Here is a 17,276-nt window from a genome sequence, read left to right as displayed (position 1 = left end):
GACGTAACTTCCGGTTACAGTGCTGAGTCGGAAGTGGGAACCCTTCGGCCGCTGAGATTCTGTCGTGTCGTCGCTGCTGGCACTTCAGGCTCTGGTAAGACAGGCGATAGCGTCAGGGGACGGGGTCGTTGACTTTAAGTTGTGATATTTTCTGCTGGTCCAATGCCTCTTCAGGCCTGTTCACTCTTATCTTCTCCAAATTCCTTCTGTGCTTTCCTAACCAGGGACCTTCTCCTTCTTGAACTTCGACCCTGTCTGATTTGGAACCCCTTACAGTGCCCCAGCTTCTGATGTCTCTCTGTACATTTTTGTCCCCATCTTTGCCAAGCCCCTCCTGGAAGAGGCCGGAGCCCTATCATTGCATTATCTTTTAACTTACTTTATCTAGAACGTGCCCCGGGGCGGGTGGATCTCCCTCCTTCCCGCGAATCCCTTATGGAACATGGAAGGATAAAATATAAAGAGTAGATAACAAATAGGCAGATGCAAGAAGATAAGATTAATCGCGAGTCGTAAGCAAACCAGTTGAATGCATACGTCAGGGTGTTGATATTTCTTATGGCAGGTGACGAGTTCACCACAGATAACTCTTGGAGCACTCTGCTTCGTGTTTCCTTGGGTTTAGAAGACACTTCCAAAATTGAGTGACCATGCCTCATGAGCTTATATTTGATGAGCCTTCCCTTTAGGATCAGTTTTATGCCCTGAGAGCAGGCATGTGTTTAGTCTCGCTGTCATTTACTGTTTTGGTCTCACGTGGAAGCCCACCTGCGATAAAATGGGATCCAAGAAGGACTGCTGTCTGCTTTTTGACTTGAGATCCTTCTAGGTTGCAGATAGATGTGTTGATGGAATTTGTTGCCACATTAGCATGGCCTGATAGTGTTAGGTGAAGCATACGACAACGAAAATTGTTTTTTAATTTTTATTTTAAATTGATATTTTAATTTCTATTTTAAATTGATATATGTATTATTTGCCAAGACACAGACCTTATGGGAGTATGATTTGATAGAGCTTGATTTTGACAATCCCAGTTTTACAAAATGTTCCAGATATTTCTGTTTAAAAACAATACCAAGTCTGATGTTAACACACTTGTGTGTTCATGAGAGCTGACAATGGTCTTAAAGGATTAGTGGTACTATTCATAAACAAAAGCTTGAATCAGGAGGAAGTGACAGAATTTTGTAGGACAGCTATTATAGATATAGATCTTTGCAGCAAGTATATCAGAGTGAAACTTGTTTTCAAGGAGGATATATTTTAAAAGAATCAAATCCAAAAGCTTCTAACGTTGGTAGCTGTACCATCCCAAAGTGTCTGACAACAGGATAGTGTTGTATCTCTGTATGGCAGTTGAAAATAGGAAAAAAAATACATACTTATACGTGTGTGTGTATATATAGATATATATATAGAGATATATAGATATATATAGAGATATATAGAGAGATATATATAGATATATATAGAGAGATATATATAGATATATATAGAGATATATATATATAGATATATAGAGAGAGATATATCTAGATATATATATATATAGATATATATATATATTTTTTTTTGAGACAGAGTCTGGCTCTGTCACCCAGGCTCTGCTCTGGAGTGCAGTGGCACGATCTCAGCTCATGGCAACCTCCATCTCCCAGTTTAAAGTGATTCTCCTGCCTCAGCCTCCCAAGTAGTGGGATTACAGCCTGGCTAAGGTGTGGTGGTATGTGCCAGTAATCGCTTTTAGTAGAGACGGGGTTTCACCACATTGGCCAGGCTGGTCTCAAACTCCTGACTTCAAGTGATCTGTCCGCCTTGGCCTCCCAAAGTGCTGGGATTACAGGCGTGACCTACTGCACCCGGCCCTGAAAATAGGAGATTGTAAATCCCGAGTGACATTATTGAATATTAAACAAAATATTTAGGTTTCATTTTATCAGACCTTTAGAGTGCGTGATTATCTAGGTACTCTTATTTACTTTGGTAAGTCCATTGAACAAATCTAAACTGGCATCTCCACAAAGGTTCTCATCAAGTGATCAGTCCTTTTTCCTGTAAAATTTTTCTGTAAGTGACTACACAGTTTTAGCCCTTTTTTTGTGAAAAAAATTTGTGCACAGATTTGGCGTATGTGTGAAAAAGATGAGCTTAGTGAAAGGTAGGTGAGAACCTTTTTGTTTTTCACAGATAGTAGAGATGACAACAGAGACTTATTTCCATCCACCATTCTACACATGCCAAGATACCAAAGAACCAGCATCTAGCCTGGTAGCTTGACCTTCCATTGCAACCTAAGACAAGTAGTAAAGCCTTTACCTTGAAGTAGGATCATGGGTGATGCTGTTGATTACAAGGAGTTCAGAAAGAACTACATGTAAGATTGAAGCCATTCAATAACTACTTATTTAGAATTTTGTGATTGTGATGTATAATGCCAGACACAGAAGAAAGAATAATCGGATATGAACATGTAATCAAAAGAGCTTACAGCCTAGCAATGTAGAAGATCTGCTTAGAAAGACAATGCAGAAAGTTTAAAATCCTAGTAGAAATAGAGGTAAAATGTAGAAAGCTAGTTTCTTTATACGGTGCAACAGTATGGTGTTGAGAAAGAAGGAAGTAATGCAATTTATGGTGATAAATTCTTTTTGTTTCTCTTGATAGTCTTTTTGTTTGTTTGTTTGTTTGAGACAGTTTCCCTCTGTTGCCCAGGCTGGAGTGCAGTGGCACGATCTTGGCTCACTGCAACCTCCGCCTCCCAAGTTCGAGCAATTCTCCTGCCTCAGCCTCCTGAGTAGCTGGGATTACAGGTGCACGCCACCAAACCTGGCTAATTTTTTTGTGTGTTTTAAGTAGAGATGGGGTTTCACCATGTTGGTCATGCTGGTCTTGAACTCCTGACCTCATGATCCGCCCGCCTTGGCCTCCCAAAGTGCTGGGATCATAAGCATGAGCCACCGTGCCCGGCCTTCTTGATAGTCTTAAGAGCTTCTCTGTCATATGTCCTATATTCCTGGCTTTCAGCTTCCTTTCTGCTTATGTGTTGCAGGTGATGCATGTCCTTTGTAATAATCTGGACACTTTTCAGTTGTGTTTTAAAAAACATAAAACTGGTTTAGGCATTTAGGGAAATTTTATTGGTTTTTATAACTGAAAAGTCCAGACTTATCTTTCCATCTCTCAATTCTATTTTCTAGTGTATGTTGGTTTTAGGCTAGGCCTTTTCTAAATGGTGTAAAGATGGCAAATCTATCTTACCGGCCTAGCAACTCAAGCAAGAACAAACTCACTTTTCCGTAGATTCAACTGAAGTCCTGAAGCTGGTATTCATTGACTCTGTTAGGTCTCCATAGTGTCTTGTGCCCCCTCCTGGATCAATTGCTTTGGCCGGAAAATGCTGTATTCTTTTTAGCCTGGCCAGACTTGTATGTTCATTCCTGGGGCTAGTAGGTGAGGTCAACCCCTTCTGAACTGGTCAGCCTCTTCTGGATTGAGTGGAGTGGATACCCAAAGGAAAAAAATGAATGTGATGTTTTAGAGAGAGAAATAACAAGAGTTCAATATACTTTTTGCATTCCTCTGGAATTTGAGGTATTTTAGGATGGAAGTAGAATGGTGGTCAGCTAACAATAAGACAATTGTTGGTGTTTTTACATTAACTAGAGGTAATAAACTTATGCAGTAATTACATGGGGAAAATCCCTTTCGTTAATTTCGATACTAAATATGGTATCTTTCCCTTTTTTTGCATTATTAAGCTTGACTGAAATATACATAGCAAAAAATAAAATACAGAAGGCCAGACGCAGTGACTCATGCCTATAATCCCAGCACTTTGGGAGGCCGAGGTGGGAGGATCACTTGAGGTCAGGAATTCGAGACCAGCCTGGCCAACATGGTGATACCCTATCTCTACCAAAAATCCAAATAACAGTTCAATTCCTTGAAGCAGTAAAACTTTGAGCTGCGCTGAGAGGAGACTAGACTGCCTAAGTCATTACAGCTAATTAGCCGTTAGCTCTTGTGTGGAAAAAATGGCAGAGGAGCATGAAGCAAGTGCTGAAGATGCCTCAGAATTGTCAAGAAATGTTATAAATAATCTCTTTCTCTGGTAAATAAGGGTAACTTTTTCGACCACATTGGCTTTTCTTTTTTTTTTTTTTTTTTTTTTTTTTGAGACGAAGTCTCGCTCTGTCACCCAGGTTGAAGTTCAGTGGCACAATCTCAGCTCTCTGCAACCTCTGCCTCCCAAGTTCAAGCAATTCTCCTGCCTCAGCCTCCCGCCTCCCAAGTAGCTGGGATTACAGGCACCTGCCACCATGCCTGGCTAATTTTCGTGTTTTAGTAGAGATGGGGTTTCACCATGTTGGCCAGGCTGGTCTTGAACTCCTGACCTCAGGTGATCCACCTGCCTTAGCCACCCAAGGTGCTGGGATTGCAGGCATGAGCCACTGCACCTGGCCCACATTAGCTTTTGTTAATATGATCCTGTGAGGAGTCTTGCCTCGATAAACTAAAGGTAGACCAAATGTTCTTTTTTTCTTCCTTTATACCCCTACCCCCGCTATTTCTAAGGTCTCTGTTCTTGTAGCAGTTCAAGATCCTTGTGAACAAAACATTCATACCCTTTGTCTCTTCCCACCCTTTTCAGGGTTGTATTTAATATTTCTATGTCATGGCCTTAAAATTTCAGAAAGGGAGAAAGCCTTTCAGGGAGCCCTGCTTATTCTGTTGTGCCACTGAGTTCACTTAGTCTCGAATGAGGAAATGTAATCAGAAGAGTGTGAATGCAGGCTCAGTCAGCTCTACTAAACACCTTTGAGGTATATATATTTCATATTACACAGTAGACCTGACCGTTGGAATTCGTGTTTCTTCAGTATTATTTTAAGAAATCAGGTAAACAGTGAAGGTTAGATATAGCATGAAGCAAAGACCATTTAATTTTTAGTGGAAGAAATATCAGTATTTTTAAGCCTAGAAATAAATAGATTGCTTAATCTATGTTAAAAACCCACAACATAGAGCTGAACTGCTTCCAATCCTGATTTGCCAGAGTCCAAATCTAAGATATGGGCTTTTACTTAATTTATATGTAGCTGAGAAATATCCATCCCCAGCCCTAAGTCATAGAAGTGCCTTGTCCTCGCCCCAGTGAATGAGAACTAGACTGCCAGCTTAATTCTTGGGAAATCCATAATTCTTGTCTTATTATTTTTCAGTGCCACATTGTTATTACAATTAGTAGGTGAGTTCTCTCTTTGACTTCAATAATTCTTTCTACTTAATCTGTTTTCTTAAAGGTATAGCAAATAAAGGCATATCAACAGATAAATGCATTCCAGCTGAACATGTTTTAGACTTTTTAGTTTTAGCTATCCCCAAATCAAGCCACCAAGTCCAGCTAGTAGGTTTGTAACCATTTTGCCAAAAATGTCTTGAGTTTGGGGACAGGAATTGGAAAATCTTAACCCAAAGTCTTTTTAAATGTATTGTATTTGAGAAATGGGAAAAGAAACAACCACAGGTATATTACAGCTATTGTGTTATCTGCCCTCTTGTGTCTAATACCTGTCCTTTAAACAGCCCCTCCCACTAGGTCTGGATGGAGGATACCTTAAAGTGAAATGACAGACCAGGAGAATAACAACAACATCTCAAGTAACCCCTTTGCTGCTCTTTTTGGCTCCCTGGCTGATGCCAAACAGTTTGCGGCAATCCAAAAAGAGCAGCTGAAGCAACAATCTGGTAAGTGGGGAAGCCAATAGCAGCAAATAAGATGACCCAGAATGGGGTCTTCCCAAATTAAGTATTCTATGAGTCCTTAATTGCAATTGGAATTTAAGTTTGGAACAAAAGTTGGTTTTTGTTTTCGTTTAGAGCAGAAATTGGGGTTTTTTTGTTTGTTTGCTTTTGTTGTTGGTTTTGTTGTGAGTCCCTCCCCTCCCCTGCCCTCTCCACTGTACAAAAAGAGACCAGATAACAGGTGGTTCCATAGTAACAGATGCCAGTCGTGATCCCAAAGCTGTCAGGCTGTTTTCTTTAAAAGAAAAAAAAAATCACCTAGTAAAAGCTATTTAAATAAATGTTTCTAAAATAGGACACTGAGGTGGTAAGTGTAGATGTAGAAAGCAAGTCATGTGCCGCTACAGAAAGTAGATGTAAAAGGAAGAACTATAAAATCTTTTTGACCTGTAGGCAAATGAGACTTGCTCTTAAGCTCAGCACTTCAAAGGCCCTCCCAAGCAAAGTGCTTCTTCTGTTCCAGTGAGTGGCATCGTTTGTAGCTTAGTCCTGTTAGGACAGACTTTTTAAAAAAAATCTGATCCTTAGCTGAAAAAAAACTGAATAACATCTCACTAATCAGAAAAAATGGTTTTCTTTCAGGGACCGAATTTTTTTTTTTTTTTTTTTTTTTTTTTGAGACGGAGTCTCGCTCTGTCGCCCAGGCTGGAGTGCAGTGGCGCGATCTTGGCTCACTGCAAGCTCCACCCTCCCAGGTTCATGCCATTCTCCTGCCTCAGCCTCCAGAGTAGCTGGGACTACAGGCACCCACCACCATGCCCGGTTAATTTTTTGTATTTTTAGTAGAGACGGGGTTTCACCGTGGTCTCGATCTCCTGACCTCGTGATCCACCCACCTCAGCCTCCCAAAGTGCTGGGATTATAGGTGTGAGCCACCGTGCCCGGCCAGGGACCAAATTTAAGATCAAGTCCAGCTTCCTCCTATAAGGAGACATATACGCTAGAAGAATTAGGATTTTTCTCAAATATGTTAGTCTTCTGAAGATATTCACAATCTTTCAAACCAGAAATTGCTTCCCTTCTCCTCTCTCCGAAAAGAATAATACTGTTTTTCTTTTGAGAGAAGGAGAAGTGTTTGCATTTTCCCTTTATTTTGTTTATTTTAAAAAAAAACATTCAGGTGCATAGCTGACTTTTAGCCTTTCAATCAGAAAGGGCTGAAGAAAAAAGAGGTAAAGGCAAGACAAATGAGTGATTGATGCAAGGGAAAAACAAAATCAATGTTGATTTTTTTTAACATGATATTTTCAGTCTCTGAAATCTCTCCCAGATTTCTATGATACGGGGCCAGAATGGGAAACTCTGGTTTAGAAGATTGTAGGGGAAAAAGCAGAGTGAAAAATAGGAAAAATAAGGAATGAGAAAGTATGATTTATGAGTATGTGGTTGAGGGAAATTTTGCTAAACAGATTCTTAGCTTCTGTCACCATTGGAGGTCAGAGAAAAACTCAACAGTATAGCAGCTGAGCAACAGAACGCTTGTCCTTCTGGCTGTAAACAGACATAAATCTGGCTAGAGTTGGGAGCATTGCAGGCACATGCCCTTCTGTTACTATTTTGGCAACTCATCATCCTAGTTTGTTTACAGAGTTTATCATGCCACCAGGTCCAACCTGTTTCCACTAGCAATTAGTACTTTGCCAAAACCTTTGGCTTCCTATATTGAGCTTTTACTCACCACACTGAAACAACTCTTACTTTGAGAGTTTTACCTGGACTTCCAGAGTAACCATTCTGTCAATAGAGAAAAGTAGATATAGACTCATATGTGGCATATAGTGAATAACACTACTTTTATGTAGTCATTCAACATGAATGATGGGGCTGGGTGCAGTGGCTCACACCTGTAATCCCAGCTCCTTGGGAGGCCTAGGTGGACAGATCACCAGAGGTCAGGAGTTCGAGACCAGCCTGGCCAACATGACAAAACCCTCTCTCTACTAAAAACACAAAAATTAGTCGGGCATGATGACAGGCGCCTATAATCCCAGCACTCTGGGAGGCCGAGGAGGGTGGATCACCTGAGGTCAGGAGTTTGAGACCAGCCTGGCCAACATGGTGAAACCCCATCTCTACTAAAAATACAAAAATTAGCCGGGCATGGTGGTGGGCGCCTGTAGTCCCAGCTACTTGGCTGAGGCAGGAGAATCGCTTGAACCGGGGAGGCAGAGGTTGCAGTGAGCCAAGGTCACACCACTGCACTCCAGCCTGGGCTACAGAGTGAGACTCCATCTCAAAAAAAAAATCAAAGGATGGGAGCAGATTTTGAGGACAGAAGTTTTTTTTAAAAATAAAAATCGAAGGAATTTCACCAATAAGAAAAAAGTAACAAGAAAGAAAAAAAGGTACAAAAGATGTGACATGCAACTTATAACCAAATGATTAAAAAATTTATTCTCATAAATCATTAGAGAAATGCCAATTAAAACAACCATTAAATAGTTTTACCTATAAAATTTGTGAAGATTCAAACAGGCACTCTCTCATATACTGTTGGGTTTGCATGTAATCAGACAGTCTCTTTGAAGGTAACTTGGTAGTAAATATTAACTTTTTTTTTTTTTTTTTTGAGACGAAGTCTTGCTCTGTCACCCAGGTTGGAGTGCAGTGGCGCGATCTCAGCTCACTGCAACCTCCTCCTCCCGGGTTTAAGCAATTCTCCTGCCTCAGCCTCCCGAGTAACTTGGACTACAGGTGTGTGCCACCACGCCCGGCCAATTTTTTGTATTAGTAGAGATGGGGTTTCACCATGTTAGCCAGGATGGTCTCTATCTCCTGACCTCGTGATCCGCCCGCCTCGGCCTCCCAAAGTGCTGGGATTACAGGTGTGAGCCACCATGCCAGGCAGTAAATGTTAACTTTTTAAATGTTCAAGCTCTTTGATCCAGCAGTTCTGCTACTGTGAATTTATCCTATAGAAATACTCACACAAGTAAACAAAAAGAGTTAAGTTGTATTCAGTGCAGTATTTAAAATCATGAAATACTAGAAACAACCCTATTGTTCGTGGGTTGAAAAGTAGCTACATAAACCACAGGGCATGCAAAAGATGTGATACAATACAGCTATTAAAAAGAGTGAGGTAGGCCTCTAAATGGCCTGACAGGGAAAGGTGTTGGTGCTGATTAAAAGGCAAGCTGAAAAGAGCTATGTATAGTATTCCATTTTTTAAAAAAATTAAAAAGATAGTAATCAATATTAGCACCAGAAAAGAAAAAAATTCTTGAACACTGTTAAGTGTCTTTAGGGAATTGGTTCAGGAGACTTTCTATACTATATTTTTCTGTACAGTTAAGAACTATTAAAACAAATGTGATCTCTTAAAATCAGGGAGAAAAGCCATACATTTAAAATAATTAAAGGCATTTTGATCTATTAGGTAATTCTTTGTTCACTAGGATTCTGTAGAGAAGATAACATTGCTATTTCTGGCAGTGTGGAGTATAATTATGGATAGAAATAAAACTTTTGCTTTGTAAAATGTGGTAGGATTTATAGCCAGGAATTTCAAAACCCTATACTTAACTTCCCTGACTTGAGATGTTCACTAATTAGATGATTAGCTTGTTTTACATCTGAAATTATCATCCTCTTGGTTACATTTATTATTTTTGGTAGTATGCTTGGTTCTCTCTTAAAGGGGTGTAACATTTAACAGTATACATTTTCTGGCAGATGAACTCCCAGCTAGCCCAGATGACTCGGATAATAGCGTGTCAGAGAGCCTGGATGAATTTGATTACTCTGTGGCTGAGATTAGCCGCTCATTCCGATCACAGCAGGAAATATGTGAGCAACTCAACATCAATCACATGATCCAAAGGATCTTCCTTATTACTCTGGACAACAGTGAGTTACAAACTTATAGCATTATTCTACCCCTCCTATTTGAGCTTGGGCTAGGGGCTTGCTCTTTGAAACTGATTACAGCTAATGGTTAGATACAAACCTACTCACTGCACTCCCTGGAACTCAGGGTTTATATTTCAGTGAACCTTTTGGTATGACCTAAAAGCAGTATTTAGACACAGATCTAACTTTTATTCCCATTTCAATACTGACTGCACTATATAGCTACTTGCCTTTACTACCTTAAAAGGGAAATGGGAATGGCAGCCAAACCCATTTTCTTCTCAGAGGTAACCTAAATATTCAGATGGAAGCCTTCAGAGGCATCAGAGAGTGTTTGCCCTCTGTGCCCTGTCTGTGGTTAAACCCCAAGGTTGGTACTAATGTCTGGGATTTACTCTTTAAATGTCATGATGCTAGGTTTATAACAAATCCCATTCTCTGTGACTAGAGGGAAAAAAAAAGATTTGAATCTTTAGATGTTGCTTTGTGTATCAGGATCATTCTGGTATTACTTGAGTCAGATTTGCAGTTCAAGAGTGATGCTGTCAAGATCAGTTGTCTGTATAAGACAGAAGCATTATCCTTAACCTGTCATATTAAAACCATTTCCCAGGTGATCCCAGCTTGAAAAGCGGGAATGGCATTCCCAGCCGTTGTGTGTATTTGGAAGAAATGGCAGTAGAGCTAGAAGATCAAGACTGGCTTGATATGAGCAACGTTGAGCAGGTAATATTCTTATGTTCCTAATGTGTGCCCTTAGCAAAAATTAGCTATGCAGCTGAATTCTGCTCACTGTTCTCCAACTTATGCTTGTGTCCGTATGTCCATCCCTCTCTCTCTCTCTCTCTCTTTTTTTTTTTTTTTTTACCAGTAGAACGCCAATTAACCTGGATGTGCATCTCTAACATTGTGGTGTTCCTCTTTTGGAATCTTTTCATCTACCATGGCCACATGCCCAAATCTACCCATCCTCTAGGAACCAGTTAAAATGCCTTCTTAATTACAAAGCCTTGGCCAGGCACATTGACTCACGCCTGTAATCCCAGCACTTTGGGAGGCTGAGGCAGGTGAATCACGAGGTCAGGAGATCAAGACCATCTGGCTAACATGGTGAAACGCCGTCTCTACTAAAAATACAAAAAATTAGCTTGGCATGGTGGTGGGCTCCTGTAGTCCCAACTACTTGGGAGGCTGAGGCAGGAGAATGGTTTAAACCCAGGAGGTGGAGGTTGCAATGAGCCGAGATCATACTACTGCACTCCAGCCTGGACAACAGAGCAAGACTCTGTCTCAAAAAAAAAAAAGAAAAAATTACAAAGCCTTGCCAAATAAAAGTTGTTACTCCCTCCTCTGGGTACCCAGAATAATCAGCCTCTGAATCTCTTATGGGAATTGTCACTTTCTGTCTCATGTTGCAGCTTTCTTATGTACCTGTCTTATCTCCCCTATTAGACTTAAGTTCTTAAGGGCAAGGCCCATCACTTTTTCTTCCTTTATATCCTTTCTATCTTAGTCTGTTTTGTGTTGCTATAAAAGAATACCTGTGACTAGGCACAGTGCCTCACACCTGTAATCCCAGCACTTTGGGAGGCCAAGTTGGGAGGATCTCTTCAGGCCAGGAGTTACCAGCCCTGGCAACATAACAAGACCATGTTTCTACAAAAAATACAAAGAATTAACTGGGTGTGATGGCATGTACCTGAAGTCCTAGCTACTCAGGAGGCTGAGTTGGGAGGATTGCTTGAGCCTGGGAGGCAGAGGCTGCAGTGAGCCATAGTCACACGACTGCACTCCAGCCTGGGCGACAGAGCAAGAAAGACCCATCTAAAAAAAAAAAAAAAAGAACACCCCGGCAGTAATTTATAAAGAAAAGTTTATTTAGCTCACAGTTCTGCAGGCTGAGAAGATTCAGGGTATGCCCCTGGCCTCTGATGAGGGCTTCTGTGCTGCCTCACAACGTGGTGGAGGAAGTCACCAAAGGACACATACGATGAGGACACATGCAAAGAGGAGAAAACCTGAGAGGTGTCCTGGCTTAGTAAGAACCCGCTCTGGAAGGAATTTGTCCATTCCTATGAGAATTAATCCAGTCTTGTGAGAGCAAGAACTCATTCAGCACCTTGAGAATAGCACCAAGCAATTCATGAGGATCCGCTTCCATACCCAGACACCTCCCACTAGCCCCACCTCCAACAGTGCCACATGGAGATCAAATTTCAACATGAATTTTGTTGGAGACAAACATGTAAACCACAGCACTTTAAAAATCAAAACAGTGCGTTGTACCTTGCAGGTGCCTGAGTAACATTAAAAGAATAAAAGTTTGGTAGGAAAGACAGTTGACAAGTTGCAGTTTAACTTCACATTTAGAGTATCTTTATATAAGTCTGAATGAGATCAGCAATCACACAGAATAATAGATTTCACATTTAAGTTTAGTCACTGATCTCAGCACCATTCAACAAATAGTCTTTTAATGCCTATTCTGTGCTGGGGCTATACTAGACACTTGAGGCTTGATTTAGGATAACTTTATATATGCCATAATTTTCTAATATTTTCTAAAGTAAAAAGATACAGGGCCCTTTTTTTCTCCTTCACTCTACATTCAAATCTGTGATTCTTGCTAATAACCTGTGTCAGAATTACCTTTTACATCTTAATGTTCTAAGATTAATTTTGCAATAGTTTAGTATTTTTGTTTGGTTTTCTTTATAGGCCCTCTTCGCTCGCTTATTACTTCAAGATCCAGGCAACCACTTAATTAACATGACTTCTTCTACAACACTAAATCTCTCTGCTGATCGAGATGCAGGAGAGAGGCACATTTTTTGTTACCTTTACTCCTGCTTCCAGAGAGCCAAGGAAGAGGTAAAGGAATAATCCCCATTGAATACTATATTGTCCTCTTGGATATGACTTTAGCATGTAGGCCAGAGTTGGATCAGTCTTTATTTCAATTTATATATGTCATAGTATGTCTAGAACTGAATATCAGGGACACTAAAGCTTTTATATCAATTTATATATGTCATAGTATGTTTAGAACACTGGATGTCAGATGCACTAAAGCTTTAGTGTCTCCTTTCTGTACCTTGGTGTCCACCCTTCTCCCCAATTAACCAATGCCTCCTATTTTCTCTAAAACCTCTTTAGAAATCACATCCTTAAAAAAGTCTCATGAGGCTGGGTACAGTGGCTCACTCCTGTAATCCCAGCACTTTGGGAGGCCGATGCAGGCGGATCACATGAGGCCAGGAGTTCAAGACCAGCCTGGCCAACATGGCAAAACCTTTACTAAAAATACAAAAATTAGCCAGGCATGGTGGCACACGTTTATAATCCCAGCTACTCAGGAGGCTGAGGCAGGAGAATCACTTGAACCTGGGAGGTGGAGGTTGCAGTGAGCTGAGATCACACCACTGCACTCCAGCCTGGGTGGCAGAGCGAGACTCTGTCTCAAAAAACAGAAAAGGGCTCATGAATTCATTTCCACTGAGATGTAAATATTAGAGTAGGCTAAGCCAGATATTTCCAGGATTGGAATTTTAAATAGGCAGATAGATGATTCCTTAAACCAAGGAAGGAATCTCTAATTAATTTTCAAGCATCCACAGGAGACCAGTATGTCTCTTCTATTCTATTCACTATGTCTACTTTCGTTCCAGATTACAGAGTTAAGCTATTCCCTCTTTTCTTCATGCTGTTTGCAGATTACCAAAGTTCCAGAGAACCTGCTACCCTTTGCAGTGCAGTGCAGAAACCTCACTGTGTCCAATACCCGAACAGTTCTTCTCACCCCAGAGATCTATGTTGACCAAAACATCCATGAGCAACTGGTAGATTTGATGTTAGAAGCCATCCAGGGAGCCCGTGAGTACATGAACAAGATCTGTAAGCTTCTACATTTTGATTTTCAGATTTAAAATTTCACTAATTGCATTAGAAAGTCTCAGAGCCATTATGGTTCAGGTATAAATTAAGGAAGAGGGCTCACATCTTGATCTTTGAGGTTGAGTACCAATAGAATAAAGCCAGGCATGGTGGCACACCCCTGTAGTCCCATCTACTCTGGAGGCTGAGGCAGAAGAATCCCTTGAGCCCAGGAGTTTGAGGCTGTAGTGTGCTATAATCACACCTGTGAATAGCCACTACACTCCAGGCTGGGCAAAAAAACAAGACCCCCATCTCTAAAAAAAAAAAAAAAAAAAAAAAAAAAAAAAAAAGATTATTGAAAGTAAAGAGCTAGTGTGTAAAGGCATATAAAAATTCTTGTGCCCTCCTTTCTGTCTCATTTGTCTTCTGTTAGATTTTGAAGATGTAACTGAGTTTCTGGAAGAGGTCATTGAAGCCTTGATATTGGATGAGGAAGTTAGAACATTTCCAGAAGTCATGATTCCCGTGTTTGATATTTTATTGGGCCGAATAAAAGATCTAGAGCTCTGTCAGATCCTTTTGTATGCATATCTGGATATTCTTCTCTATTTCACGAGGCAAAAAGATATGGCAAAGGTAGGTCTGAAAGATGATATATATTCAGTTGAGCTAGATGTGTAATACATGATGCTTTCCTATCCTAAAGACACTATAATACTACCTATAAAATAAGAAAAAGATAGCTTGGTTGTTTTATTAGCTTAACTGTGTTGAGACCCTCCCACCCCATCACCTTATCTCACCATGCAGACGATTAAGCAGGACTTGTCTTCTCTTACAGGTTTTTGTAGAATACATTCAGCCCAAGGACCCTACCAATGGGCAAATGTACCAGAAAACCTTGCTGGGAGTAATTCTGAATATCTCCTGCTTATTAAAGACTCCGGGTGTTGTAGAAAATCATGGCTACTTTTTGAATCCATCTCGTTCCAGCCCACAGGAGATCAAAGTACAGGAGGCCAACATCCATCAGGTAGAACTCTTTACCAGGGTATCCCAGCCGCCTGATCTTAAAAGAGTTTTCTCAAAAAGCAGATACAGATAAGGCTGCTCAAGCCTCTCTGGGAAAGCAAATTGATCTAGTTGGCTTTTACATCAGATAAATAAATTAAAACTGGGCATGGTAGCTCAAGCCTGTAATCCCAGCACTTTGGGAGGCCAAGGTGGGAGGATCGCTTGAGCACGGGAGTTCAATTTGAAACCAGCCTGGGCAACACAGTGAGACCCTCATCTCTAAAAAAAAAAAATACAAAACTTAGCTGGGCATAGTGGCAAGCATCTGTAGTCCCAGCTACTCGGGAGGCTGAGGTGGGAGGATCACTTGAGCCTGGGAGGTCAAGACTTCAGTAAGCCACGATTGCATCATCACGCTCTGGCCTGGATGACAGAACAAGACTCTGTCTCAAAAAAAAAAAAAAAAATCCCCTCTTTGTAGCATATGCTAAGAACAGCATGTGTGGGGTAAGAATGAGCTGCTGCTACTCATTACCCTTTGCTGTAGCACTGCTACAGCTACTTCCCCCCAACCCTCATTCTTCTCACTGAGCTATAACTTTAGCTCTGAAAATCTTTTGACTGAACTCTAGCTTGTAAACCCAGTTTTTCTTCCTTTTCCTGTCTCCACCTATGCCCTCTCTATTTGGGCTTCTTCACATAAATTATAGTAGAGGTCTGGCCAACATGAGGCATTTAATGATTGAATTGGGGATAGTTTAAGTCCCCTCTTCATTAATCATTACAACTCTCTAAGGCAGGGCATGGCAAACTAGCAGTGGCCAAATCTGGCCTGCCACCTGTTTTTGTAAATAAAGTTTTATTGAACATAGCCATGCCCATTAGTATATGTATTGTTTGTGGTTTGAATTCATACTACAGTGATAGAGTTGAATAATTGCTACAGATAGTGCATGGCAAGTAATGCCAGAAATCCTTATTGTCTAGCCCTTTGCAGAAAAAATTTACAGACCTGTGCTCTAATACTGTGTAATGCCATCTGCAGTTGGGCAGCTGATCAGAAAATCTCTTATAAGTGCCCAGAAATATATTTTAAAATCAAATTAGGGGATGAGGCACAGAGAGTGAGGGGAAAGATTAGGATTAGCATATTTTTAGAAACTGCCAGTTGCTAAGGTTTGGGAATAAAAACTATTAGGATTGTGAAACTGGAAGTTCTATGGTTGTGTTTTCTGGTTGAACAGTTCATGGCTCAGTTCCACGAAAAGATCTACCAGATGCTGAAGAACTTACTCCAGCTCTCTCCAGAAACCAAACACTGTATCTTGTCCTGGCTTGGAAACTGTTTGCATGCAAATGCAGGCCGCACCAAGATTTGGGCCAATCAGATGCCAGAAATCTTTTTCCAAATGTATGCCTCGGATGCCTTCTTTCTGAATCTGGGTGCTGCTCTCCTGAAGCTATGCCAGCCATTTTGCAAACCCAGATCCTCTCGGCTCCTCACCTTTAATCCCACATACTGTGCCCTCAAGGAGTTGAATGATGAAGAACGAAAAATTAAAAATGTACACATGAGAGGTAGGGGAGAACCAGGCTTCTTAAAACTGTGTGTGTGTGTGTGTGGTGTGTGTGTGTGTGTGTAACGTGTAAAGCATTCACTCCCTTATCCTTTTTCACAGAGTTCCTTTCTCAAAAAAAGATGAGGCAGAAACAAGAGCTATTTAGATTTTTTTTTCTTTTTTTTTTTTTTTTGAGATAGAGTCTTACTCCATCGCTCAGGCTGTAGTGCAGTGATGCTATCTCAGCTCACTACAATCTCTGCCTCCCGTGTTCAAGCGATTCTCCTGCCTCAGCCTCCCGAGTAGCTGGGACTACAGGCACGCACCACCATGCCCAGCTAATTTTGTGTATTTTTAATAGAGACGGAGTTTCACCATGTTGGCCAGGATAGTCTCGATCTCTTGACCTCATGATCGACCCGCCTCAGCCTCTCAAAGTGCTGGGATTACAGGCATGAGCCACCACACCCAGCCAGAATTTTTTAAAGATAGATTTTTGAGAGGAAAAAAAAAAACACCTGGTAGCTTTTAAATGTTGTACTTTAGTGAGACCTTCTCTCTGGATTTGGCAGCCTTGCATGTTCATTCATTCATAGTTTATAAAAATGAATAAAGCAGAGTCCTCATCCTTTTTGAACTCAGGCTCCAGAAGGCAGATATATTAACAGATAATTATAATATGGTATAGGGCTAAGCTGTGGGAGCACAGAGGAGGGAGTAAATAATCAATTCTGCAGAAGTTGGAGGTCTCCATAGCTGAGTCTTGAGAGACAAGTTAGGTTTTACCAAGGAAAGAAGCAAGAGGGTCCCTTTATACAGAGAGAAAAGCAAGTGTAAGGGTACAAAGCTATGGAAAGTCTTGACTAAGGCATAGTGAGAGGCTCAATGTGGCTAGGGCAAGGGGTAGATGGGGTTGAGTTGGGGAGGAAATGGATCAAGGGAGGAAGATAGGTGGGGCTGGATTGGAGAAAACAGTATAGAGAAATGAAAAGAAAATAAATGACTTATAATCCTACCACTTGAAGTGAAATCACTCTTAATTTTGGTATATTTCATTCCAGTTTTATAATTATAATTGTAAACATGATAATTGCTCAAAAGCAAACAATCAAATTCAGAAAAGCACAAAATAAATACAAATGATCTATTGCTTATCACTTGGAACAA

General features: G+C 40.7%; 1 protein-coding gene across 2 annotated transcripts in view; it reads left to right on the top strand.

The window, feature by feature from the left end:
• UBE4A (ubiquitination factor E4A) overlaps positions 1 to 17,276 on the top strand; it is a 40,096-nt gene continuing 22,820 nt past the window's right edge. Inside the window, exons 1-10 of one of the 2 annotated variants that reach the window (XM_030829737.1) lie at positions 24 to 94; positions 5,226 to 5,251; positions 5,590 to 5,751; positions 9,484 to 9,657; positions 10,274 to 10,386; positions 12,379 to 12,531; positions 13,374 to 13,533; positions 13,970 to 14,172; positions 14,378 to 14,569; positions 15,795 to 16,128. In XM_030829737.1, the coding sequence (XP_030685597.1) occupies positions 5,631 to 5,751; positions 9,484 to 9,657; positions 10,274 to 10,386; positions 12,379 to 12,531; positions 13,374 to 13,533; positions 13,970 to 14,172; positions 14,378 to 14,569; positions 15,795 to 16,128 (1,450 nt within the window). In that variant the 5' untranslated portion in view covers positions 24 to 94; positions 5,226 to 5,251; positions 5,590 to 5,630. Of the gene's footprint in view, positions 95 to 5,225; positions 5,252 to 5,589; positions 5,752 to 9,483; positions 9,658 to 10,273; positions 10,387 to 12,378; positions 12,532 to 13,373; positions 13,534 to 13,969; positions 14,173 to 14,377; positions 14,570 to 15,794; positions 16,129 to 17,276 lie in introns of both variants that reach the window. The other variant, XM_003253228.2, reaches the window with a different exon arrangement.

Source organism: Nomascus leucogenys, chromosome 15, assembly GCF_006542625.1.
Source record: "Nomascus leucogenys isolate Asia chromosome 15, Asia_NLE_v1, whole genome shotgun sequence".
Lineage (NCBI taxonomy): Eukaryota > Metazoa > Chordata > Mammalia > Primates > Hylobatidae > Nomascus > Nomascus leucogenys.
The sequence above is the reverse complement of the archived record's forward strand: the minus strand, read 5'-3'. Positions and strand labels throughout refer to the sequence as shown.